Source organism: Dama dama, chromosome 13 (assembly GCF_033118175.1).
Source record: "Dama dama isolate Ldn47 chromosome 13, ASM3311817v1, whole genome shotgun sequence".
Classification (NCBI taxonomy): domain Eukaryota; kingdom Metazoa; phylum Chordata; class Mammalia; order Artiodactyla; family Cervidae; genus Dama; species Dama dama.
Window position 1 is genome coordinate 50,242,129 of NC_083693.1, and position 26,231 is coordinate 50,268,359.

Genomic DNA, 26,231 nt, shown 5'->3' on the forward strand with positions numbered 1-26,231 from the left:
TTACTGTGCAACAGAAACCATCACAACATTGTAAATCAACTATGCTCCAATAAAAATTAATGTAAAAAAAGAGTCTATGTAAGAGATGTCTAGGTCTCTACTTCCTTTGGAGGATGATGGAAAGAGAATGGGATAGAAGGGATGGGGGTAACTGTTATTGAAAAGCAGTATGTTATATGGAAAGAATGTGGGCTGTGGTGACGAAGGTTAGCAGCTTTGGTGGTAGGAGTTGTGGAAGATTTCTTTTGATTGTCTCTGTTTTTCAACAGAATGAGACTTTTTATTGGGCATGTGTGTACCTGGCCTGAAGATACAAAGGTGAATGAGAGACTTGTCTTCTGCCCTTTAGAGAGAGATTTACTATTTAAACAGGATAGCAGCTTGGTTCTACTGTTAGTACACATTTCTTCCAGTTTTCTTGGTTTGTGCCCAAGTTTTAGACTTAAGTTTTCTCCCTGTTGGTCTTTCTTCTCTCCTATTTTTATTTTTTAATATGTCATTGATTGAGGAATTCAGAGAGAGAGGGGAGATACTAGCAGATTGATTCAGGCCATAAAGTTAACTTAGATTTTATGTTGGGAATCCTCATATATTTCTTTACTCTGACTTATTGTCCTCTATGTTAATATTTCAGAATTACTAAGACTATACCTGATTCATGGAGTTAATTTCTTACATCCAGATATCCTTGCTTTCTGATGCTAAAGTAGCTTGGTCAGAACTTCAGCCCTTAATTTGTTCCTCCATAACTATTTTGCTGTCGTTTTTAAAATGGGGACCATTTTTAAGGTCTTCATTGAATCTTTGTTACAGTATTGCTTCTGTTTTTTTGACTACAAGGCCTGTGAGCCCTTAGCTCTCTAACTAGGGATTGTACTCACACCCTCTGCATTGGAAAGCAAAGTCTTAACCACTGGAATGCCAGAGAAGTCCCTAGTTTGCTGTTTTAAATGCAAGAAATCAAACTTCATACTATATGCCTATGCCAATGCAATTTTGAAAAAGTATGTGTTCATCATTTTTTTTTTGAGTTTTATTTTTTATTTTTTTATTTTTTTTATTATTATTATTATTTTTTTTCCAGTGGGTTTTGTCATACATTGATATGAATCAGCCATGGATTTACATGTATTCCCAATCCCGATCCCCCCTCCCACCTCCCTCTCCACCCGATTCCTCTGGGTCTTCCCAGTGCACCAGGCCGGAGCACTTGTCTTGTGCATCCCACCTGGGCTGGTGATCTGTTTCACCATAGATAGTATACATGCTGTTCTTTTGAAATATCCCACCCTCACATTCTCCCACAAAGTTCAAAAGTCTGTTCTGTATTTCTGTGTCTCTTTTTCTGTTCTGCATATAGGGTTATCGTTATCACCTTTCTAAATTCCATATACATGTGTCAGTATGCTGTAATGTTCTTTATCTTTCTGGCTTACTTCACTCTGTATAATGGGCTCCAGCTTCATCCATCTCATTAGGACTGGTTCAAATGAATTCTTTTTAATGGCTGAGTAATATTCCATGGTGTATATGTACCACAGCTTCCTTATCCATTCATCTGCTGATGGGCATCTAGGTTGCTTCCATGTCCTGGCTATTATAAACAGTGCTGCGATGAACATTGGGGTGCACGTGTCTCTTTCAGATCTGGTTTCCTCAGTGTGTATGCCCAGAAGTGGGATTGCTGGGTCATATGGCAGTTCTATTTCCAGTTTTTTAAGGAATCTCCACACTGTTTTCCATAGCGGCTGTACTAGTTTGCATTCCCACCAACAGTGTAAGAGGGTTCCCTTTTCTCCACACCCTCTCCAGCATTTATTGCTTGTAGACTTTTGGATAGCAGCCATCCTGACTGGCGTGTAATGGTACCTCATTGTGGTTTTGATTTGCATTTCTCTGATAATGAGTGATGTTGAGCATCTTTTCATGTGTTTGTTAGCCATCTGTATGTCTTCTTTGGAGAAATGTCTAGAGCTAATCAATGAATATAGTAAAGTTGCAGGATATAAAATTAACACACAGAAATCCCTTGCATTCCTATATACTAATAATGAAAAAACAGACAGAGAAATTAAGGAAACAATACCATTCACCATTGCAACAAAAAGCATAAAATACTTAGGAGTGTATCTACCTAAAGAAACAAAGGACCTATACATAGAAAACTATAAAACACTGATGAAAGAAATCAAAGAGGACACAAACAGATGGAGAAACATACCTTGTTCATGGATTGGAAGAATTAATATTGTCAAAATGGCTATTCTACCCAAAGCAGTCTATAGATTCAATGCAATCCCTATCAAGCTACCAACGGTATTTTTCACAGAACTAGACCAAAGAATTTCACAATTTGTATGGAAATACAAAAAACCTCGAATAGCCAAAGTAATCTTGAGAAAGAAGAATGGAGCTGGAGGAATCAACCTGCCTGACTTCAGACTCTACTACAAAGCCACAGTCATCAAGACAGTATGGTACTGGCACAAAGACAGAAATATACATCAATGGAACAGAATAGAAAGCCCAGAGATAAATCCACGAACCTATGGACACCTTATCTTTGACAAAGGAGGCAAGGATATACAATGGAAAAAAGACAACCTCTTTAACAAGTGGTGCTGGGAAAACTGGTCAACCACTTGTAAAAGAATGAAACTAGAACACTTTCTAACACCATACACAAAAATAAACTCAAAATGGATTAAAGATCTAAATGTAAGACCAGAAACTATAAAACTCCTAGAGGAGAACATAGGCAAAACACTCTCCGACATAAATCAAAGCAAGATCCTCTATGACCCACCTCCCAGAATATTGGAAATAAAAGCAAAACTAAACAAATGGGACCTAATGAAACTTAAAAGCTTTTGCACTACAAAGGAAACTATAAGTAAGGTGAAAAGACAGCCCTCAGATTGGGAGAAAATAATAGCAAATGAAGAAACAGACAAAGGATTAATCTCAAAAATATACAAGCAACTCCTGCAGCTCAATTCCAGAAAAATAAATGACCCAATCAAAAAATGGGCCAAAGAACTAAACAGACATTTCTCCAAAGAAGACATACAGATGGCTAACAAACACATGAAAAGGTGTTCATCATATTAAACAAAATTATTAATATTATTTTTCAACTGGAAGAGAAAAAAGAATTCTCATGTTAAATGTGCCTTGAAATTCATAATCCGAAAACAGTAGTCTAGTTGATAACAAAGATTTTTTAAACAGATAGCCATGATATTTAAATTAAAAATGACTTCTCTGGACATTAGTACTGAAACTAAGAGAAAATATGTTCCAGAATAGCAATATATGACATTATTATCTTATTTGAGAAACCATAGCTTACTAACTAGAGTTAGTTGTGGCTCAGATGGTAAAGAATCTGCCTTTAATGCAAAAGACCAGAGTTCAGTCCCTAGGTCGGAACTGAAAAGAGAATAGCTGTCCACTCTAGTATTCTTGCCTGGAGAATTCCATGGACAGAAGAGCCTGGTGGGTTAAAGTCCATGGGGGTCGCAAAGAGCAGGATACAACTGAGCAACTAACACTTGTATTGAGTCTCACCATTATCCAATTATTTTTCTTCTGTTGCATGGCATGGCTTACACTTCCTACTCTGGACTGCATTCTGTTATGTATGTACCACTGGAGGCAGGGATAGATAAGGGAAAATTGTAGTGCAAGTTCTATTGATTTGCAGGTTTTTGGTGTAGTTTTTGTTTGAGAAGAGTCTAATGATACTTAGTAATATTAATTTCCAGTTTTATAGACAAACTGAGGTCTCAAAAGATGACTTTCATCAAGATTACAAGTGATATACCAGATTTGGTTTGTTCTTTGTCCTCCTATCCCCATTTCATGGGCACAGGAGCTTCAGTTAGTTTGTTCATTGCTATATTCTCAGTGCCTAGAACAGCACTTGGCACATGCAGATGTTGGAATTAATTTCTTAGGGTTAAACTCCATAATGATGATTCTGTGTACCCTCTTATATTCTGGCGTTAGGCATGCATATTAATGTGTGATCTGCAATATTAAGATAAATAAGAGAACACCAGATACCTGTTTAGGAAAGAACAATTTCTAGATACATTACCACATTCACTTGCTCATCAGGATACAAGATTATTGTGAACAAGTCTGGATATAATGACCAGTGTTCATAAATGAGAATGAAGAAACAGCTGTTCATTTAATAGTCTTTTAATGAGATGCATAAAATTCAGTCCGTTTTTCTATTTCTTTGCAATTTGGTTGTTTCAGGTTTCTTAGATGTCTTATTGGGTACTTCTAAAGTAATTATGTAGTTTAGGAAGTTGGGAAATTCGGAAGTTGATGAGATGGGAAGTAGATTGTTTCATGTGTTTTCCCCCCCCTCTGTCCACAAACCTACTTCCAATCTGTATCTGTATCATCTTCATCTCTGTTCTTTCTCCATCCTTAATCTTTCTCAAAATCCTTTGTTAAACGCAGCTTGGTCGTTTGTAGTTTGTAGCAGCTAAAAAGCTGCTACATTTTTAGTTTTCACTAGGAAAAATCATTTCTGACAGTACATTTATTGTTTTTTCTTCAGATATGTAGGTCACAGGTCTACTTAACAGGAGCAGGATACAGGTCACTAAAAAGTAGAAATTTAATATATTCAAACAACAGATGTGACTTCTGCTCTTTTCTTAGCCTTTATTTTTAGTCATTTACATATTTTTAAATTGTACTTTGACACAATGTTTTCATGCTTAATTTTACTGGTGAGAAATTTCCTTTAATTTGCAAAAAGCCATTTAAATCAGCTTATGACATCTAAACATATGGAAAATATATTTCTAAATTACATTTTCAGACCATTTTGGAATGTGGTGACCTCAGAAATCGACACATATTTTCTTAGCACTTGATTAGAAGAATAGACATGATATGCTCATTGAGACGGAGAAGGCAATGGCAACCCTCTCCAGTACTCTTGCCTGGAAAATCCCACGGATGGAGGAGCCTGGTCGGCTGCAGCCCATGGGGTCGTGAAGAGTCGGACATGACTGAGCAACTTCACTTTCACTTTTCACTTTCATGCATTGGAGAAGGAAATGGCAACCAACTCCAGTGTTCTTGCCTGGAGAATCCCAGGGACGGGGGAGCCTGGTGGGCTGCCGTCTATGGGGTCGCTCAGAGTCGGACACGACTGAAGTGGCTTAGCAGCAGCAGCAGCAGCAGCTCATTGAGAGAAATTTTAGTATTGACTTGCACTACATGACAAATTGCTCTTTAAAGTAACTTTTTTCAATATGATACTAATTATTTAATGCTTTTTAGAAAATTAGTGATCTCATTTCCGCTTCAGAAAAAAACCTCTATATATCAGAAAAAGGTATTTTTATTATCCCTATTTTGCAGAGTAAGTTTTAGGCAAATCATTTGATTTCTCAGTTTCAGTTTCCTTATCTGGAATGTCAGGTCCATGAATCAAGGTAAATTGGAAGTGGTCAAACAGGAGATGGTAAGAGTGAGCATCAACATTTTAGGAATCAGTGAACTAAAATGGACTGGAATGGGCAAATTTAATCCAGGTGACCATTATATCTACTGCTGTGGGCAAGAATCCCTTAGAAGGAATGGAGTAGCCCTCATAGTCAACAAGAGTCCGAAATGCAGTACTTGGGTACAATCTCAAAAATGACAGAATGATCTCTGTTCATTTCCAAGGCAAACTATTCAATATCACAGTAATCCAAGTCTGTGCCCCAACCACTAATGCCAAAGAAGCTGAAGTTGAATGGTTCTTTGTAGACCTACAGGATCTAGAACATCAAAAAACGATGTCCTTTTCATCATAGGTGACTGGAATGAAAAGTGGGAAGTCAAGAGATACCTGAAGTAACAGGCAAGTTTGGCCTTGGAGTACAAAATGAAGCAGGGGAAAGGCTAACAGAGTTTTGCCAAGAAAATGCACTGGTCATAGCAAACACCATCTTCCAACAACACAAGAGATGATTCTACACATGGACATCACCAGATGGTCAGTACCAAAATCAGATTGATTATATTCTTTGCAACTGAAGATGGAGAAGTTCTATACAGTCAGCAAAAACAAGACCTCAAGCTGACTGTGGCTCAGATCATGAACTCCTTATTGCCAAAGTCAGACATACATTGATGAGAGTAGGGAAAACCACTAGACCATTCAGGTATGACCTAAATCAAATCCATTACAATTATACAGTGGAAGTGACAAATGGATCCAAGGGATTAGATCTGATAGACAGAGTGCCTGAAAAACTGTGAACAGAGGTTCGTGACACTGTACAAGAGGTAGTGATCAAAACCATCCTCAAGAAAAAGAAGTGCAAAAAGGCAAAATGGTTGTCTGAGAAGTTACATAGCTGAGAAAAGAAAAAAAGTGAAAGGCAAAGGAAAAAAGGAAAGATATACCCGTCTGAATGCAGAGTTCCAAAGAATAGCATGGAGAGATAAGAAAGCCTTCCTCAGTGATCAGTGCAAAGAAATAGAGGAAAACAATAGAATGAGAAAAACTAGAGATCTCTTCAAGAAAATTAGAGATACCAAGGGAGCATTTCTTGCAAAGATGGGCACAATAAAGGATAGAAATGGTATGCTAACAGTATGTTAGTTGTCTTCTATCTTTTATATACATCTTCAGTATGTATGCTATCTTCTGCTAACAGAAGCAGAAGATATTAAGAAGTGGCAAGAATACACAGAAGAACTGTACAAAAAAGACCTTAATGACCCAGATAACCCCGATGGTGTGATCACTCACCTAGAGCCAGACATCCTGGAGTGCGAAGTCAAGTGGGCCTTAGGAAGCATCACTACGAACAAGGCTAGTAGAGGTGATGGAGTTCCAGTTGAGCTGTTTCAAGTCCTAAAAGATGATTCTGTGAAAGTGCTGCACTCAATATGCCAGCAAATTTGGAAAACTCAGCAGTGGCCACAGGATTGGTAAATGTCAGTTTCCATTCCAGTCTCAAAGAAAGGCAATGCCAAAGAGTGTTCAGACTACCACACAGTTGCACTCTTATCACATGCTAGCAAAGTAATGTTAAAAATTCTCTAAGCGAGGCTTCAACAGTACGTGAACCAAGAAATTCCAGATGATCAAGCTGAATTTAGAAAAGGCAGAGAAACCAGAGATCAAATTGCCAACATCTGTTGGATCATAGAAAAAGCAAGAGAGTTCCAGAAAAGCCTGTACTTCTGTTTATTGACTACACTAAAGCCTTAGACTGTATGGATCAAAACAAAGTGTGGAAAATTCTTAAAGAGACAGGAATACCAGAACACTGTACTTGCCTTCTGAGAAACCTCTATGCAGGTCAAGAAGCAACAGTTAGAATTGGACTTGGAACAACAGACTGGTTCCAAATTGGGAAAGGAGTTTGTCAAGGCTGTATATTGTCACCCTGCTTATTTAACTTACATGCAGAGTACGTCGTGTGAAGTGCCAGGTTGAATGAAGCACAAGCTGATATCAAGATTCCCAGGAGAAATATCAATAAACCTCGGATATGCAGATGACACCACCCATATGGCAGAAAGTGAAGAAGAACTAAAGAGCCTCTTGCTGAAAGTGAAAGAGGAGAGTGATTTTTACTGGCTTAAAACTGAACATGCGAAAAACTAAGATCATGGCATCCGGTCTCATCACTTCATGGCAAATAGATGGGGAAGCAGTGGAAACAGTGACAGACTTTATTTTCTTGGACTCCAGTATTACTACAGATGGTGACTGCAGCCATGAAATTAAGGCACTTGCTCCTTGGAAAAAAAATCTATGACCAACCTAGACAGCATATTAAAAAGCAGAGATATTACTTTGCCATCAAAGGTCCTCTAGTCAAAGCTTTGGTTTTTCCAGTAGTCATGTATGGATATGAGAGTTGGATCATAAAGAAAGCTGGGCACTGAAGAATTGATGCTTTTGAACTGTGGTGTTGGAGAAGACTCTTGAGAGTCCCTTGGACTGCAAGGAGATCAAACTAGTCCATCTTGAAGGAAGTCAGTCATGAATATTCATTGTAAGAACTGATGCTAAAGCCCAAGCTCCAGTACTTTCACCACCTGATGTGAAAAACTGACTCATTGCAAAAGACCCTAATGCTGGGAAATATTGAAGGCAGAAGAAGGGGACGAGAGAGGAGGAGATGGTCAGATGGCATCACCGACTCAATGGACGTGAGTTTGAGCAAGCTCTGGAAGCTGGTGATGGACAGGGAGGCCTGGTGTGCTGCAGTCTATGGAGTTGCAGAGTGGGACACGACTTTTAACAGCTGATCTGTTAAAAGGGCTTTTGTACAAGATAATCTCTAGAGTCTCTGCTATCTCTGAAATTCTCTGTTGAAAACCATTTCAAGATGAGGATACAGAGGCACCCTGAGTTAAGCAGCTTGGTTAAGTTCAGGCAATCAATTAATAATGAAACCTTAATATCTGACTTTCTGACTAACCTGTTTTTTGACACTTTCACACAACCCTTATACCTGAAACTGCTGATATCTCCCCTTCTTTTTTTTAAGGTTAGAACCAAATCATTTTTTTTTAAATTATTTTTATTAGTTGGAGGCTAATTACTTTACAATATTGTAGTGGTTTTTGTCATACATTGACATGAATCAGCCATGGATTTACATGTATTCCCCAACCTGATCCCCCCTCCCACCTCCCTCTCCACCCTTCTTTACTAAAAGCACATCAGTTTACAAAAATTATTCTACATATATAATCCTTTTTATTTTCTAAAAGCTCAAGTATATGTCTGTAGTCTCAAGTTAAATCCTTATAGTTTAGTAGGTGCTTATTCATATTTTTAAAAGGAGGAGGTCTTTATAAATAGAGGTTCCCATACCAAACAAAGGGCTTCCCTGGTAGCTCAGTCGGTAAAGAAGCTGCCTGTAGTGCAGGAGACCTGGGTTCGATTCCTGAATTGGCAAGATCCCCTGGAGAAGAAAACGGCAACCCAGTCCAATATTCTGGCCTGGAAAATCCTATGGACAGAGGAGCCTGGCAGGCTACAGTCCATGGGGTTGCAATAGTAGGACACGACTTAGCAACTAAATCACCATACCAACAAAGGCAAATCAGAAAACAAAGCATATTTTGAGCTGTGTTGTAGGAGAAATAAAGTAAGTTAAAGTAAACTGATCTTATATATAGCAAAAGAAAAAAAAACAGAAAAAATTCTTAAGTGACAACTTTTGTCCATCCTTTTTGTGTGAATTATTCCACAGTTTGTATTTGAATGTGTGATAAGCATTGGAATGACTCAAACTTTCTGCTGTTGGCTAAGTGTATCTCCATCATGAGTGTTTATGGAAAGAAGTTTTGTATTAGTGGGAAAACTGGGTTAGGTCTTCTGCTTTTAAGGGTCTGTGATTAAATCCCCTCCGCACTCCTTACCTCAGTGGTAGTTCCCCATACAACTTTTCAGGATGCATCTATTTTGTAAATTATGACATTTTATAGAGATAAAACATACTAATTCCTAGATAAGCCAGAATGAGATATTTTAAGATGGTAGTCAGGGCTGATCAAAACAAATTTATATTTCTTTGTAAAATTCAGCTAATTTTTTCCATAAGAAATATGATCATTCCATGAAATAAATTTGCTAAATATACCGGTTTGCTCTTATCTTTCTTGTTTTTATATAAAGTGCTCCCATTAAAAAAATTTTTTTAAAAAGCTTGTGTTGTCATTTTGGTGCTTTTGGATAAGAATACTTTTTATTCACTTTTTCCTCTAAGCAAATCTCTCACAAATGTTTTTCAGCTTACACAAACAAGTCATTGTCACATTTTCTTTTTTTAAGTTATTTGAAGGAATCTTACTGATTATTTAATTTTAACACTTGATTTTAGCAGAAGAGGATAGTTAGGGCCACAGAGGTTAATTAGTTGACCCATGATAATATAGTTAATTAGAGACAAAAATGATTGGAACTTAGGTATACCAGTTTCCCAGACTAGAACTCTTCTGTTTGATGAAGAGCTATCTGGATTCTTATCTATATCCAGCTAGATTCATAGTCTTGATTTTTGCTGAACTCCTTCTTTCCAGTGCCGTTTTTTAAAAAATCATAGTAATTAATGTCTGAATCAGAATTTGAAATCTTAAAGCTGCATTATAATAGCTCATACTTAAAATGTAGCTTCATATGGAGCTATGATTCCTCACAGTTGGTTTTCTATTTGATGTTAGATCTTTAAATTTTTGGATTAAAACTTAGTGGGCCAAAAACACCGTGTTCAGAATTGTAGGTATTTGCAACCCACTCCATTGTTCTTGCCTGGAGAATCCCAGGGATGGGGTCACACAGAGTCGGACATGACTGAAGTGACTTAGCAGTAGCAAAAGCATATTTGTTTTCTGTCTTAGTCCTGAGAAGTTATTTACTTTGTTTCAGACAGTTGCTCCACATAATATTTTGTGTGTAGATGGTTGGTAGAATGATGATTCTATGATTTATGATTTATTAATGATTTATTGGTTGAAAACAAAACCAAAATTTAGTGTGGGTTATTATTATTACTATTAATATTCTTTAATAACACATAGTCAACATTTCCATGGTTATAAGACCCTTACTTTAATTTGTTTGTTGTTATTCAGTCACTCAGTCATGACTGACTCTTTGTTACCCCATATACTGCAGCATGCCAGGCCTCCCTGTCTTTCACTGTCTCCCAGAATTTGCTCAAATTCATGTCCACTGAGTCAGTGATGACATCCAACCATTTCATGCCATCCAACAAAGATGTTGGATGTCGCCCCCTTCTCCTCCGGCTATCTGTCTTTCCCAGTATCAGGGTCTTTTCCAATGAGTTGGCTGTTTCAGGTGGCCATAGTATTGGAACTTTAGCGTCAGCATCAGTCCTTCCAATGAATATTCAGGGTTGAGGGTTGATTTCCTTTAGGATTGACTGGTTGATCTTGCTTTAATATGTAAAAGACTCTTAAAGGATCATGTAAGGAAAGAATACTATGACATACCGTAAAAAATACTCAGAAATAGAGGAAACATCATTCTAATTAACCAGTAAAGGGGAAAAATAAGGAAACAAATGATTCTTCTCTTTCTTACTTATATTATGTAAGTAAATAATTTTCTGAGTCTGTAGTGTTTACTTTTTTTTTTTTAATTATACTCTGAAAAAGTGGTGTAGTAAAGCTCATTTGTTCTTGGGGTTGTGCTAATAGAACAAGGCCTTGGAGAATGGGCTTGGAATAGTGATGCTGTTCCTGATACTCTGGGAGACTTGGAAACGTGACGAGTCACACAGACCAGAATTTATATCCCAACTCTGTCACTCACCATCAGCCCTATCTTGGGCAACTTTCTTAACTTCTCTAATCCTCAATATTCTTATCTGTATAAAAAAGAAATTATAGTACCCATTTTGCAGTGTTACATAAATGTATCTACCTTAGACTCTCAAAAACTACTCATTGCCATTTGCTCTCCTTTACCTGTTACCTGAAGACGCTTCCCCCCACCTCTTCCCTGTTCACTAACCCAGTTCCTTCTGATGCACCATAAGGCTCAAGTGTAGGACTCTAGATGACAGGTAACGGAGCTCAAGAAATGATCTGGAACAATTAGTCAGATCCCCCCTAGCATTCAGTACTATTAATACATTGTGTAGATTGCTTTCCAGGAGCAGAAGGTCCCTGCAGTTCTGTAACATCTTTAAGAACCTCCTTCAGGACCTTGGATCCTCCCAAATACAGTATTTTTCCTAAGGAGTTTCTTAAAAAGAGTATTAATAGTTTTCAATTTTTTTAGAGAGAGTCCTACACATCTAAATATATTTTATAAACTGTCCCAAATTAGGTTGGGTTTCCCTGGTGGCTCAAATGGTAAAGAATCCACCTGCACTGCAGGAGAACCGGATTTGATCCCCAGGTCGGAAAGATCCCCTAGAGAAGGGAATGGCTACCCACTCCAGTCTTCTTGCCTGGAAAATCCCATGGACAGAGGAACCTGGCAGGCTATAGTCTATGGGGTCGCAAGGAGTCAGACATGAGTGGGTGACTAAGCTTGCAAATTAGGTTAATAAGGTGGTTTGTTACTCCTACTTAAAAAAAAATTCTGAAGCTTCAGCCTTTAGGTTTATAATAAAAAACAAAGGAGAGTTTTTATTTTTTAAATATCTTTTAGTAATTTTAAAAAATTTATTTATTTTTAAATGAAGGATAATTGCTTTACAGTACTGTTAGTTTCTACCAAACATCAACATGAATCAGACATAGGGACCCATGTCCCCTCCCACTTGTACATCCCTCCCACCATCCTGCCCATAGTATTTTTAAAAAATAAAAACATCTTGATTTTCAGGCAAGTTTGTAATATTTTAGGCCTTTTTGGTAGCAGTCCTGTCCTTTACTAACATCATCTTCCTAGGTTATGAACATCTGTATGTATAAGCAGTTGGTCTAAAGCAGGAGTCTGGAGATCTTAGAGAGATGTTCTCAGAATATATATTCTTACTTTTGTGGTAACATTATTATTTTTATACCGTGAAGTTTTACTGTAGATTTACCTGGGTGTCTGTGGGCTGGACCTGGGAATTGGATAATCTTTTAAATATTGCTTCAGAAACTGGGCACAGAATTACCAAAGATGAGCCCATCTATCAACTTTTGGGTCAGAAGTCATCTGTGAATTGACGCTCTCCGTGTTGGCAAGTTTAGTCTGCTCTCTCTCTCTGCTAGGACAGTTAATGAAATGGAAGATGGTGTTAAAGAGAAGGATAAAATGAAATGAAAGATGATGTTAAAGGGAACGATAAAGAATAAAGCTTCTCTTTCTCACTCAGAACATTATTGCTGTCATTTGGGTTGGTAGTATCTGGAGGGATTTATTCAAGACATCTTCCACCCTACCTCCTTTTCCTATGGCAAGAAAGAAATTTGAAAATGGAATAGAGAATTTTTATCTGAAAAAAAATGAAAATATTAAAGAAGTTTTAGATCATTGTTATAATTCGAATAATGTGTTTTCACCATATAACTGGGTTAGCTCTTATCAAAATAGTCTCAAGGATAAGTTCATTAAATTTGGTTGTGTCATTTATTTCTACAAGTCAGTAGGTCATCAACTCAAGTGGAATTTTTTTTTTGTTATTCAAGCTTTTATTATGTTATTTATTATTTAAATAATTTCATCTTTGTAGAAATTTTCTTCTTGCAACCAAAATAAAATGTTGTATGATTTTATGAACAAGCCACTGAGCAGAGTAAAAGCTATGGTTCAGACTTAATCCTAATTTGTGTTCTATTTTAGGTCTATATTTTATGTAAAAGGTACCTCACATGGCAAAAAAATTAGTTTTAATAGTGTAATAACTTGACTCAGAATTACACTCAGTGGATGTGGATTGAACACTGAACACTGGTTCATTATGGAGGGAATTAGTTGTGGAAAGAGAGTCCAGGGATGCATAAAGAATGGCTTCTTCTGTCAGGGAACTTACACTGAAGTTAAGGAGATAATTTTATATAAAAATAATTACCTAGAATTCTTGGTGCTGAAGACCTTTTCAAACCTTGGAAGTTAGTTGAAGCAAAAATCCTAGTAGCTTGGTGATTTGCCTGGCAAGTTTGTCCATGGGTCTGAGACAAGGTTAGCTGCATCTCCTATGCCAGAGGTGGCGTGGTTTCATGTCTGGGATTCTGAGCAAAGTACAAGTACTGTTCTATTTGCTGTTAGGGTTAAATCATGCATAACAGTGGTTGGAGAACCAGGAAATCAGGGAGAGGCAGCAGGACTTAGGTACGGGATGGAAGGAGCAACTTAGGTACAGGATAGAAGATGGATGGCCAGAGTCAGATGTCAGGACACGACATTATGAATCAGGTGGGCATAAGAGTCAACCAACTATTCAAGGACCAATTAAGAGCAGACAGGAAGGGAAGAGGCAATGTCTGACTTAGCCAACTTCCTTTAGAATTTGCCCTGTTACTGATGGAATATTTTAAGCATTGTATGAATAGGTTTTCGAGTTACAGTCCACTTTTAAATGATTCAGTCTAGATTTTTCTCCCATTTCTCCTGCTTCATGATTTGTCTTTTTGTTCTTAAGTCACACCTTTTTCATCTCCTCAGGAGTGTAATTCTTCTTGGCCACCACTTTGGCTCCAGCAGGTCATAACCCCAGCTCTTCCTTCTTGGCAGTGAAGTGCCTCCCCGAATCCCCAGGGACCCAGGGCCCACCCTGGCTGATGTTGTTTTCACCTGGCTCCCACTGGCCTTGCTCACAAACCACGATAGCTGGGACACTCTGCCTTTGCTTTGGAAAAACACGTCTTGACCCTGTGGTACTTAAACATGGCCTGTGTAGTGCTCATGATGGAAATCACTACACTGGAAGCTGACTGTGGTACACTGCTCCAGTGAAGCTGGAAGCTTTAGCTGAGAAGCTAAAAATGGAATGCATCCATGGGCTGTTTCTTTTTAACACTTACAACTCAGACACTTTGCACTCATACTCCCAGCATCCTCTGCATTGAGGCCTGATAAGTGCTGTTTTGGTTAGCTTCTTAATAGAAGTATCCGTGGAAGGAAGTGGTCCATCCTCTTTACCCATTCATAGCACCATACTCTTCATAGCTGATGTCCTGCTGTCTTCATAACCTTATCTGTCCAAATATAAGACACATTTTTATCTCCCAGTCATTCCTCAGTAAAGAGGGAATTACCTTTATTTGAGTTTTTGGGTTTCTCTCTGATTATCAGGCATTATTTTGAATACTAAAACACAAAATATTGTTTGGGGAAGACATATTAGCCTAGAATTACCCCAGTCAGTGCTAGCTGAAATATTTTCCCTGAATAAGGTTGACAAAAAAGATAAATAGTAAGATAACAGAAAATAAAAATAATTTAACAGAGATTTAGTAATTATTTCTGATGGCATAACCTTCAAGTGTTGGTTGTCTTAATAACAGAGAAAGAGCAATTAAAAAAGCAATACCATAAGATGTGCTGTTTTAGCAATTACAAATGCATATTTATAAGACAAAAAAAACAGCTGCTCTAATCTTATTTGAATGACTTTGGACAAAAGCTCAGTGACTGACTTGATTCCAAAAGTCCTGTATCTCAAACACTTTGGAGGAAATTAAAAGTTACATATAACTATGTAAAAGAGGCATCTCTCACAGGGCTTCTATTGGCAGACTGAGGTCTGAACTGTTGCCCCTAATCTGTACCACATCCCATCCTTCTCAATTGCCCTGGCCACTGGATTATTTTTAAATTCTCCTATTGCACTGTGTATGTGCCCCTTTGGATTTGATGCACCTGTTTTGACTTAACTGCATTGCTGGGTTCTCTGCTGCAGCAGCTGCCTCTTTATCCACAGGGCATCTCTGAACCACCTTGGTAACTCCACCTCTAGACTGACTCAGTCTGTCCCACTGGGATCCTTTAAGTCTAGAGCCTGGGAGGGAGCTGAGAAGGTTTTACCAGAGGTGGAGTTACCTTGAGGGTAATGAAGCTTACGTTCAGGATTCCACACTGTCTTGGGTTTTAGAATGTTCTCAGTGGAGAGCGGAAGCCAGTTGCAGTCAGGGACAATTTCTCTGTAAGCATTTCTGGTGTTCCGGAGGTCTCAGAGAAAGGAACTCTAAGGTGCTAACATGTTATGATGATTTTTTTTACATTCTAAATAAATATTTACTTTGTACCTAGTTTTGCATTTCTGACTTTGCATTCTTATTCTTAGAGAAGACCACCGAAGTTGTATGTGCTCCATGACACCCCAAAATCTGGATCTTCTGCTGTACTGTGTGCTCAGTTACTAAGTTCTGACTCTTTGAGACCCCATGGACTGTAGCCCACCAGGCTCCTCTGTCCATGGGATTTTTCAGGCAAAACACGAGTGGGTTGCCATTCCCTTCTCCAGGGGCTCTTCCCAACCCAGGGATTGAATCTGCATCTCCTGCTTTGTCAGGCAGATTCTTTACCATTAAGTATCCCAGGAAGCCAGGATCTGCTGCTAGGTTTTACTAAATTAGATGCCTGGGTGTTTTGCTAGTACTTATTTCCCTGCATTTAGTAATAAATAATTTATGTGAGTAAATCTACACTGAATAGAATGTAAAGAATCCCCAAATCATTCTAAAATCAATGCTTTGGTAGTTCATTTACAAGAGAACTGGAACTTTCTGGCAGACAGTATATTTTAATATATTAATATTATATTCCTTGAGAGCTTCCCTGGTGGCTCAGTTGGTAAAGAATCTGTCTGCAATGCAGGAGACCTGGGTTCGATCCCTGGGTTGGGAAGATGCCCTGGAGAAGGGAATGGCAACCCACTCCAGTATTCTTGTCTGGGAAATCCCATGGACAGAGTAGACTGGTGAGCCCCAGTCTGTGGGGTTGCAAAGAGTAGGACACGACTGAGCATTTAACATTTCATTTCAATATTATATTAATATTTTAATTGTTAATTGGGGTCACAAAAAGTCAGACGTGACTTAGTGACTGAGCAACAATAATGTGTTAATTATGTTAATTTTATATTAATTATTATATATTCATTAATAGCAATATATTGATATATTAGTGAATACCATAAAACTGGAGGTCAGATACTGAATTCAGTTCAAGTCTCCAAGCCTTGGTGAAATGCCTACTATGTGTGATGAAGGTTCTGGGCCAGGTTTTTTATTTTTCCCATAGAATTTGAATTCAGTTTAAGAGTCATTTGAAATTCATTGCCTTACCAGTGCAGTATTTCTGGGTCCTTGGAAATACAATAAGAATTCTCTTTAAAGATGTAAGAAATTTGAGCCAATGTGATAAATATGATTAAATGCCAAGGAACAACAATTATAAATTGTTGGCACCACTCATTTGATGTCCTCTGAAACAAAGAGGCTTGTCAGTCTGCCAGTGCTAGGAGTTTCAGTGTAGAGGATGTAAAATGAAAAGTATCCTTTATCTTTTTTGTAAGTAGTTTCATAGATGATGGCCATGGGTAACTTAGGGATAGCTGTTTTCAAACAAGAAACCCCATATTGAAAATGAACTACTTCATGTTCATCATTTCATCATTCTCTTAAAATGTATTGTTACATCAGTATCAAATACTTGTGTTTGAGAAATATCATAGTATTCCTAAAAGACATGTCAGTATATAATGGCAGATATTGATATTGATATAATGTCAGATATTGATAAATGTTTTCAAGAAAACACATTCAGAGAAGGAAAGAGACTGATGGTTGGGGGAGTGCTGTTTTAGAAAGGTTGTGCTGCCTTCCTAGCTATTCTGTGAGTGTACCAAGCGTATCCCCATCTCAGGGCCCTTCCACTTGCCAGTGCTTCTGCCTAGAATGCTTTCTAAGAATTGCATCAGTTATTTTTCTCACTTCAGGCTCTGACCACCCTGTCGAAGGTAGTCCCTTACACCATTCTTTTCCTTTTCTCTCTTCTTCATGTGTTCCTCACTATCTGACCCTGGGAACTGAAGAGACTCAAAGAACTCCTTTGATAAATTCTTAGCTGTCTGAACTCTTACTACCCGCTCTCTGAAACTCAGAAATTGAAGACTTTTAAAATGTCTCTTGCTGTTTGATCTGGATATATCCAAATCAAGAGCCAAGTAATTCTGTGTAGAAAGGGATGCTTGTTTTCTTTGCAGTACTTTCTACTCTTTGTCTTTCTGTTTATCTGCCTGTCTCCCTCACTAAAACTTTAGTTGCTTGGTGGATGGGACTTTGTTTTTTTCATTGCTGTCTATTCATCTATTCATCACCTGGAACAGTGCCTGGAATCATTTCTCGGTAAATATATGTTGAATAAATGTGTTAAAACATAAATGAATCCATCAGACCCAATATCATATTTTAAGAAATATGTGATTTTATGGAAAAGGCTTATTTCACATTATTAAGTTTTAAGAAGTAGGATACATAGTATAATTTACATTTCCTTTCAAAACATTGTAAGTATTTGCATGTATGTATATAGGAGACGCTCAAATTCATTCCTTGAAAGAAAATTTGAGCGTCTCCTATATGTCCATTCTATGTTAGATATGTCTAAGTCATCTACAGTTTCGTGAGAAGATAGATACTGAAACAATAGTAAATGAATGCCACTTTCCTCTTGCACTGCTTTTCAGCTATGTTGATCTTTCAGTTTCTCTCACTAACCTTTTTTTGCACAGGTTATATCATTTTGTGTTGAATATCTCTCTCCCTCTGTATTGTAAATTCTGTGAGACTAGGGCCCATGATACTATTCAATTATTGAATAGCTATTGCTCAATGCCTGGTATATAGTAGATACTCAGTAAACATTCGCTGGTTGAATGAATGAACAAATGATTAGAATAGGAACACCTATTCTACATAATAGGAACACCATATCTAATCTTTAATGAAAGTTATGGGAAGTAACTTTCAAGCTGAGGCCTCAGTACAGAACAGACTTTTGGACTCTGTGGGAGAAGGCGAGGGTGGGATGTTTTGAGAGAACAGCATCAAAACATGTATATTATCTATGGTGAAACAGATCACCAGCCCAGGTTGGATGCATGAGACAAGTGCTTGGACCTGGTACACTGGGAAGACCCAGAGGGATCGGGTAGAGAGGGAGGTGGGAGGGGGGATCGGAATGGGGAATACATGTAAATCCATGGCTGATTCATGTCAATGTACGACAAAAACCACTACAATATTGTAAAGTAATTAGCCTCCAACTAATGAAAATAAATGAAAAAAAAAAAAAAAGAATGAGGAGGAATTAACAAGTAAAGAAGACCAGGCAGAAGTTCTAAAGCTTAAGCTTAGCCTTTATCCTAAAAGCAATAGAGAAGTTTAAAAAAAAAAAAACAAAACAAAACACTGCACTATCAAATTATTTTTTTCTGTGGTATTAAGAATAGACTTATGTGGGCAATGCTGATATAGGGAAATTGGTTGGGAGATTTTGGTGATAAATGACTGTGGTTCATGTTGGGTTCTTTGTCATGCAGAAAAAGTGAATACATTTCAGAGATTTTTTAGAAAGCATAATATAAATGGTGAGGGAAAGGGGACAAGTTACACATGATCCCAAGTCTTTGCATTAGGCACCTGAGAGGACCCCTCGGCCTTTTGCTGAAACTGGAGATTCGTAAGGAAGAACCATTTGAGGGGAAAAGAGCTTGAAGTATCCTTGATGGTGGTGGTGGTTTAGTCGCTAAGTTGTGTCTGACTCTTGGGACCCCATGGACTGTTGCCTGCCAGGCTCCTCTGTCCATGGGATTTCCCAGGCAAGAATACTGGATTGGGTTGCCATTTCCTTCTCCAGGGGACCTTCTGAGCCAAGGATCGAACCCAGGTCACCTGCATTGCAGACAGATTCTTTAAAAACTGACTGAACCACTAGGGAAGCCCAGAAGTATCTTTGATACCTGTCTAATTGAGGTTGAGCATTTTTCTAGGTATAGATACTTAGTAAAGTGCCTGGAAAGAAATAATCAAATGTTAATAGTTTGTAAGTCTAGTTATATTTATAAAATTTTCTTATCAAGTTTCAGTTTTCATTATTAGTGTGTTTTATGAAGGAAAAATAATAAACATTGAAAACTATAGTAGGGTCTGCTACAGGAAACATTACTAAAAACTCAAAGGACAAAAAGCTAAGACTTCCTTAGGTAAAATTAGGGCTGTTCTCAGTGAAAATAGATTATTGGTGCTGAAGTCCATTGTGCAGTGGGATCATCATTATGGTATGTGTGTGTTTTGTGGGATCATCTGAAAATTTAACCTTATTAGTCAGAGAAGGTCTGCTAGAAGCAAAGATGGTCTCTTATACACGCATGGTTTCTTATACATCTGTATCAGCCCTCAGCATAATCCCTGGAACTTAATAATAGCTCAAATGAAAGCTATTTTAGATTTGTTATTAATTTTTTTTTTGTTTACATCACTATTCACCACATTTGTTTTTACAGTGATATTATTTGTGTCATCTTGGTTTTTAGGTAGATTGGGGTCAGCTGGACTACCTGGTTGTTGACATGCCACCAGGAACTGGAGACGTACAGTTATCAGTCTCGCAGAATATTCCCATTTCAGGTAAGTCTTAGAGTTAAATGGAATTTGTGCTGTCCTTGATGTTTTGTTATTGTCATACAGTAAAACGAACTATGACAGGCAAACATTTTTGTGTCCTAGAAACATTATCATTTATAAATTTACCTTTAGAGACCAGATTCATGAACAAAAGTTTCAAAGAACTGCCAGAATAAGCATGTTTACAAAATATAAAGAAAGACACTTTGAAAAGGTGGTGATGTAAGTCTGTGTTTTAGACAAGAAGTAGTGCTGAAGTGTCATTTGGTTAAAACCTGGCGGTTCGGTTCACAGTCGTTCAGCACGTACAGCATAGTGCCTGCTATGTGCCAGGCACTCAGTAATATTTATTGAATAAATATTGGACAAGAATAAACACTGGGAAAATTTGGCTTTTTGATAAATACAACTATGGGAAAAGTTTATATCCTGCCAATTAGTTAATGTTAAAGTTGAGAGCAATAAATGTTAGTTTACATCAAATGCAAAATATGCAACACTTCAGTATGGTAGTGGATATCTTCTTATGCAATGGAATTTAAATATTAGTATTAGCTTTTATATTGAATCTGTTTCTAAGGATTTTCCTAGATTCCAATGCAGAAATAGTTGTAAATCTCTCTGTAAATCTCTCTTATATGCATATAAGGACTTTGAGGAAAATAATGGAATTTTAAAATGTCTTTTCAAATCCATTATTTGTTGGTAATAACCAGGAGATATGGCCAGTCACCAAAAAGTTTAGAAACTAGGTATTTGATGATATATATATACATTCTTAGAAAATATCATTATGATGTTACTAATAATTATGACTACTTTTGATATTTTAAATAGATTTATAAACTTTCTGGAGCCTGAGGCTTTTACTTTGTTGGGGCAAATTATAATGCATGAGATGGGAGTAAAGTGCAGTAAAACAGGAAAGCAATTTGTCCTTTCTGTAGTCAGAGTTCTAAATAGTCTGTATTTTTTTCTTTTTAGGGTAGTTTTGGTACTTTTATTCTTTAAATATCAAGAGTGATCACTAGATGTTTATTGAATGTACTCCTTGAACTTTGAAATGCCTGTTGCAAGATTCCAAAACTCTTATTTATGTGGATAATGTTGATAAAGTTGGGCTAAATTATTATTTATTCCCTGAGTTGTGAATTGGTACCTTGAAAAAGTTTAATTTACTTCTCACAGATAAGCTGACGTCCCTATGCAATTTTCCTTTGTTTATTCAGATAATAGCCCCTCTGTGTGGACAGGATTTATGATTATATCACCCTGTTTAATTTGTGCTTATACTCTAAAACAAACAATGTGTAGATTGGGGTTAAGATTTACTTCTCCTTTGAGGATTTCTTTCTAATATCCTAAAATTTAACTAGTATCTCTATTTCTTACCTTTGATAAAGAGTCTACCCTCTAATAGGTAATTAATGTTAGATGAGAATAAAAAGCAGTGTTTTTAGAACTTTTGTCAAATGTGCGTGACGATTCAGTAGCATTGTGTACATTCACACTGTTGTGCAGCCATCACCACCATCCATCTCCAGAGCTTTCTCATCTTCCCAAACTGAGACTCTTTACCCATTAAATAATAACTCTGAATTCCCTCCTACCCCTAGCCCCTGGTAAGCACCATTCAGAAATAGTATTTTTTACAATAAGGTGAGAGAATGATTCTAGAATGAGGAAAACATATTTATAAGATTGCATTAAACATAAACCTAACATTGATTTTGTGATTTATTAATAAATTTTAATTATTTTTTTAAAATGGAGAAACAGTGTTTACTTCTTAATTTTGTTGTCATTCTTAAAATCTGCCTTTGGGAAAAACTCGTCAGCTTGGTTTGTGCTGTACTCCATAGTAGGTAGCTGCTGCTGCTGTTGCTACTGCTGCTTCTTCAAGTTTTTGTTTACATTTCTCTTTTGTGCCTTTTTATTTTTTATTGAAGTATAGTTGAGGTTGCAAAGCAACAAACGCTATCCATATGAAAGTAGGTGCTTAGCACTGTACAGGATCCAGGGATGGTTAAATCAAGTCTTTCCCCTAGACAAGTATTCCAAACCTTTTTTTGATTCTTGGATCTCTTTTTGATAATTTGATGTATAAATGGAAATGTATTTGTACCTACAGAAACACAATTTTTATGTATAATTTCAGAAGGTTTGCTGTCCTCAGGTTAAAAGTCCCATCTGAATCCTTGTACACTGTTGATGGGAATGTAATCGATATAGCCACTGGGGAAGACAATAGGGAGGTTTCTCAAAAAACTGAAAATAGAACTTCCTTATAACTCAGCAATTCCACTCCTGGATACATATCTGAGAGAAACGGAAATACTAATTCAAAAAGACAAACACACCCCAATGTTCATAGCAACGTTATTTACAATTGCCAAGATATGGAAGCAACCTAAATGCCTATCAATAGATGAAGGGATAAAGAAGATGTGGTGAGTATGTGTACACACATACACACAATGGAATACTACTCAGCTGTTAAAAAAAACAATGAAAACTTGCCATTTACAACAGCATGGATGGACTTGGAGAATATTGTGCTAAGTGAGAGAAGTCAGACAGAGAAAGACAAATACTGTACAATGTCAGTTTTATGTGGAATCCCCAAAATACAACAAACTAGTGTATATAACAAAAAAGAAACAGACTTACAGATATAGAGAACAAACTAGTAGTTACTAGTTGAGGGAGGGAAGTGGAGAGAGGCAGTATAGGGGTAGGGAATAGAGATACAAAATATTATGTATAATATAAGCTACAAGGATATTATATTTTATAATACCTATAAATGGAACATGGGATTTTCAAGGCAAGAATACTAGGGTGGATTGCCGTTTCTTCCACCAGAAAATCTTTCAGACTCAGGGGTTCACCCACATCTCCTGTGTCTCCTCCACTGGCAGGCAGATTCTCTACTACTGAGTCACCCAGGAACCCCTATATATATATATATATATATATATGTATACATATATGTAGGAGAAGGAAATGACAACCCACTCCAGTATTCTTGCTGGCAACATACTATGGACAGAGGAGCCTGGCACACATGACTAAAACCACTGAGTGTATGTGTGTGTGTGTGTGTGTGTGTGTGTGTGTGTGTGTGTGTGCGCGCGCACCCAGCACAGCAGGTAGGGATCGAAAGTGGTTGACGCAGTTTGGGAAAAAGAAACTAGAGACAGAATTAAGGTTTAAAGATGGGACGGGTGGACTCAAGACCTCTTAGATCAAGAGCCCTGTTCCTCGGAGCCACATCACTTTTATTTACTGTCTTGGCAAGCAGAAAGTATCTGTTGTGTTGCAATGAAGTCAGCCTCCTGTGTTCCCAGTCACATCTCCCATTTTATTGATTACTTTAAACAATCTTTGTTACTTTTTTGTACAAGAAATATCACCTATCTGGAGGTCATAGACCCTCTTATGCCTTGGGAAACCATCTTAGTGTGTGCACAAGCAGTGTTCTGGACTTGTGCTGACCCAGTGTTCCAAGGTTCATACTATGTTTTTCCTTAGCTTAGCAGGGCATGACAACCCCAACTGATCAACCCAATGTACTTTTATTTGGGTTGTGCTGTATTGCTGTATTTTGCTTTTATTCTTTTCCCATGGTGATTTTCTCATGGCCTCGCCAGAGCAACAGGCGGCTGACTATTAACCCCTGACTATAACCCCTGCTGACTATTAACCCCTGCATTATCACATTTTCTTTATTCATTCATCTGTTGATGGACATTTAGGTTGTTTCTATGTCTTGACTATTGTAAATAGTGCTGTTGTGAACATAGCGCAAATATCTTTTTGAACTATAGTTTCTTCTGGATATATGCCTGAGTAGGATTGCTGGATCATATGACAACTTTATCTTTAGCTTTTTGAGAAACCTCCATACTGTTTTTAATAGTGGCTTCACCAACTTACGTTCCCACCAACAGTGTAAGAGAGTGCCCTTTTTTCTCCACATCCTCTCCAGCATTTGTTATTGGTAGACTTTTCAATAATGGGCATTCTGACTGGTGTGAGGTGGTATCTCATTGTAATTTTGATTTGCATTTCTCTAATAATTAGCAGTTTGAGCATCTTTCCATGCCCCTGTTGGCCATCTGTTTGTCTTCTTTGGAAAAATGTCTGTTTATGTATTCTGCCCATTTTTTAATAGGGTTATTTGTTTTTTTGTTGTTGTATGAGCTGTTTATATATTTTGAAAATTAAGCTCTTGTCAGTTATATCAGTTGCAAATATTTTCTCTCAATCCATAGATTGTCTTTTCATTTTGTTTATGGTTTCCTTTGCTGAGAAAACACTCATTCTTTAAAGACAATACATTTCTGTGTAAACAGCTGCCATGATGATTGGCTGTTATTAACAAACTGCCACTTAATGACAGTTTTCCATGTATTAGTTTTTTATTTGAGGATCACAGGTGTTACATTATGTCTGTTTTCTTAAATTTTTGAAGGGTTAAGTAACTTTCTCAAGGCCACACAGTTAAAATGCGTCATAGCTGAGGTCTGTATTAGTTCTGATTGGGTTTAAAGCTTATACTGTCAAGCTCTACGTCATGCTGCCCTAATAGAAAGCCCAGCAATATTTGACTCATGGATTTACTAAGTTTAGTTCTAGTCCATTCCACCCATTTAGGTTGTAAATATTCTAATCTATGTTATCTTTGATAAAAATAAACTTGTCTGTGAATATGCCTAAACCAGTGCACCCCTTTGTGGTGAGTATCCAACCAGTGGTCTAGATTGGTTTCTCCTGTATTCAAGGCTTTTGCTTGTTTGTTTGTTTCTGACTCCTGAAAGATTGCTTTGGGCCTCTTTATACATCCTAGGGAAGACCTGAAGGCAGTCTAGAAGCGGTCTCCTTTGGGCTTTGGGAAAGTAGTATTAGTCCCTCAGTCATGTCCAACTCTTTGCAACCCCATGGACTGCAGCCTGCCAGGCTCCTCTGTTCATGGGATTTCCGAGGCAAACATACTGGAATGGGTTGCCATTTCTTCTTCAGGGGATCTTCCTGTCCCAGGGATGGAACCCAGGTCTCCCACATTGCAGGCAGACTCTTTACTGTCTGAACCACCAGGAAGCCCTAGGAGACCTCCAAATCATTTTTGGGAAGACCAGTGTTGTCTTTGGGCTGGTCATACTGGTCTTGGGACTTTGACTGGTTTCCAGGAGCACTGGCTCTCAGTATAGAATTGGAGCTGTCGGTGTTAATACAATGATGGTTTATTATGTCAATGTTAAAGTTAATAGCAGTGCGAAGACTAGATTTTCTATAGTGAACATGTCTTAATTTTATAATGAGAAAAACAGAACAAGCAGAACATACCAGAAACATACAAGAAAGGATGTGAGGGGATGTTGAGGGGACAGGTGCATTGGTGATTGTCTCTGTATATGTATCTTTCTTACAGGCTTAGGTCCTGAAGTGTAGTTTTATTCAGGCCGTGGTCATTTCACAGCTAACGTTTCTAAATAAATGCTAAAATTGAGCCAGTTCCCAGGATTTAGAGGGAAGGCCACCAACCAAAGACTTACTGGCCTGGCTTGAATCATGGCTTTCATCAATTCATATAATCTGGAACAGCCTGACAGAATCGTGTCTGCCTTTCTAGACCTACCTGAATTATTTTTCTCTAACTATGAACCTTATTTTCCTTTTTTCTTATCACTGACTTTAGAACTCTTTTAGGATAGTCTGTGTTCTACTTTTCTTATGTCCCATATCCCACAAACCCAGAGACTTCTTCAGCTCTCATTTGAGCCCCGCTGTGATTCGACTTCCTTTCCTTTCCCACTAAACTCCTTCATATAACCTAGGATTGCTCCCCTAAACCTTATATACCCACTGCCCTTCTTCCCTTCCTTTGCTTTCTCTAATATAAGACACAGTTGACCCTCACTCAGAATGTCTTCCTTCCCCATTCACTGGGTACCTTGGTCCTGCTTACTCTTTATTCTAATGGCTACTACTTGCCATTTTCCCCCAACCTCCCAATTAAGAACTGTTTCTCCTTCTTTGGAATTCACATAGCATTTTATTTGAATGATTTCTATAGCACTTCTTATGTTCTCTGTTCAACACTTGCATAACTATGTTATCTTCTCTACCAGACTGTTACA

At 37.6% G+C, this 26,231-nt stretch overlaps 1 protein-coding gene across 2 annotated transcripts in view; it reads left to right on the plus strand.

The window, feature by feature from the left end:
* The window catches only part of NUBPL (NUBP iron-sulfur cluster assembly factor, mitochondrial), a 225,792-nt gene that overhangs the window by 147,812 nt on the left and 51,749 nt on the right, over nucleotides 1–26,231 (plus strand). For both annotated transcript variants that reach the window (XM_061159141.1, XM_061159142.1), the window contains exon 7: nucleotides 19,998–20,091. In XM_061159141.1, the coding sequence (XP_061015124.1) occupies nucleotides 19,998–20,091 (94 nt within the window). The remainder of the gene's footprint in view (nucleotides 1–19,997; nucleotides 20,092–26,231) is intronic.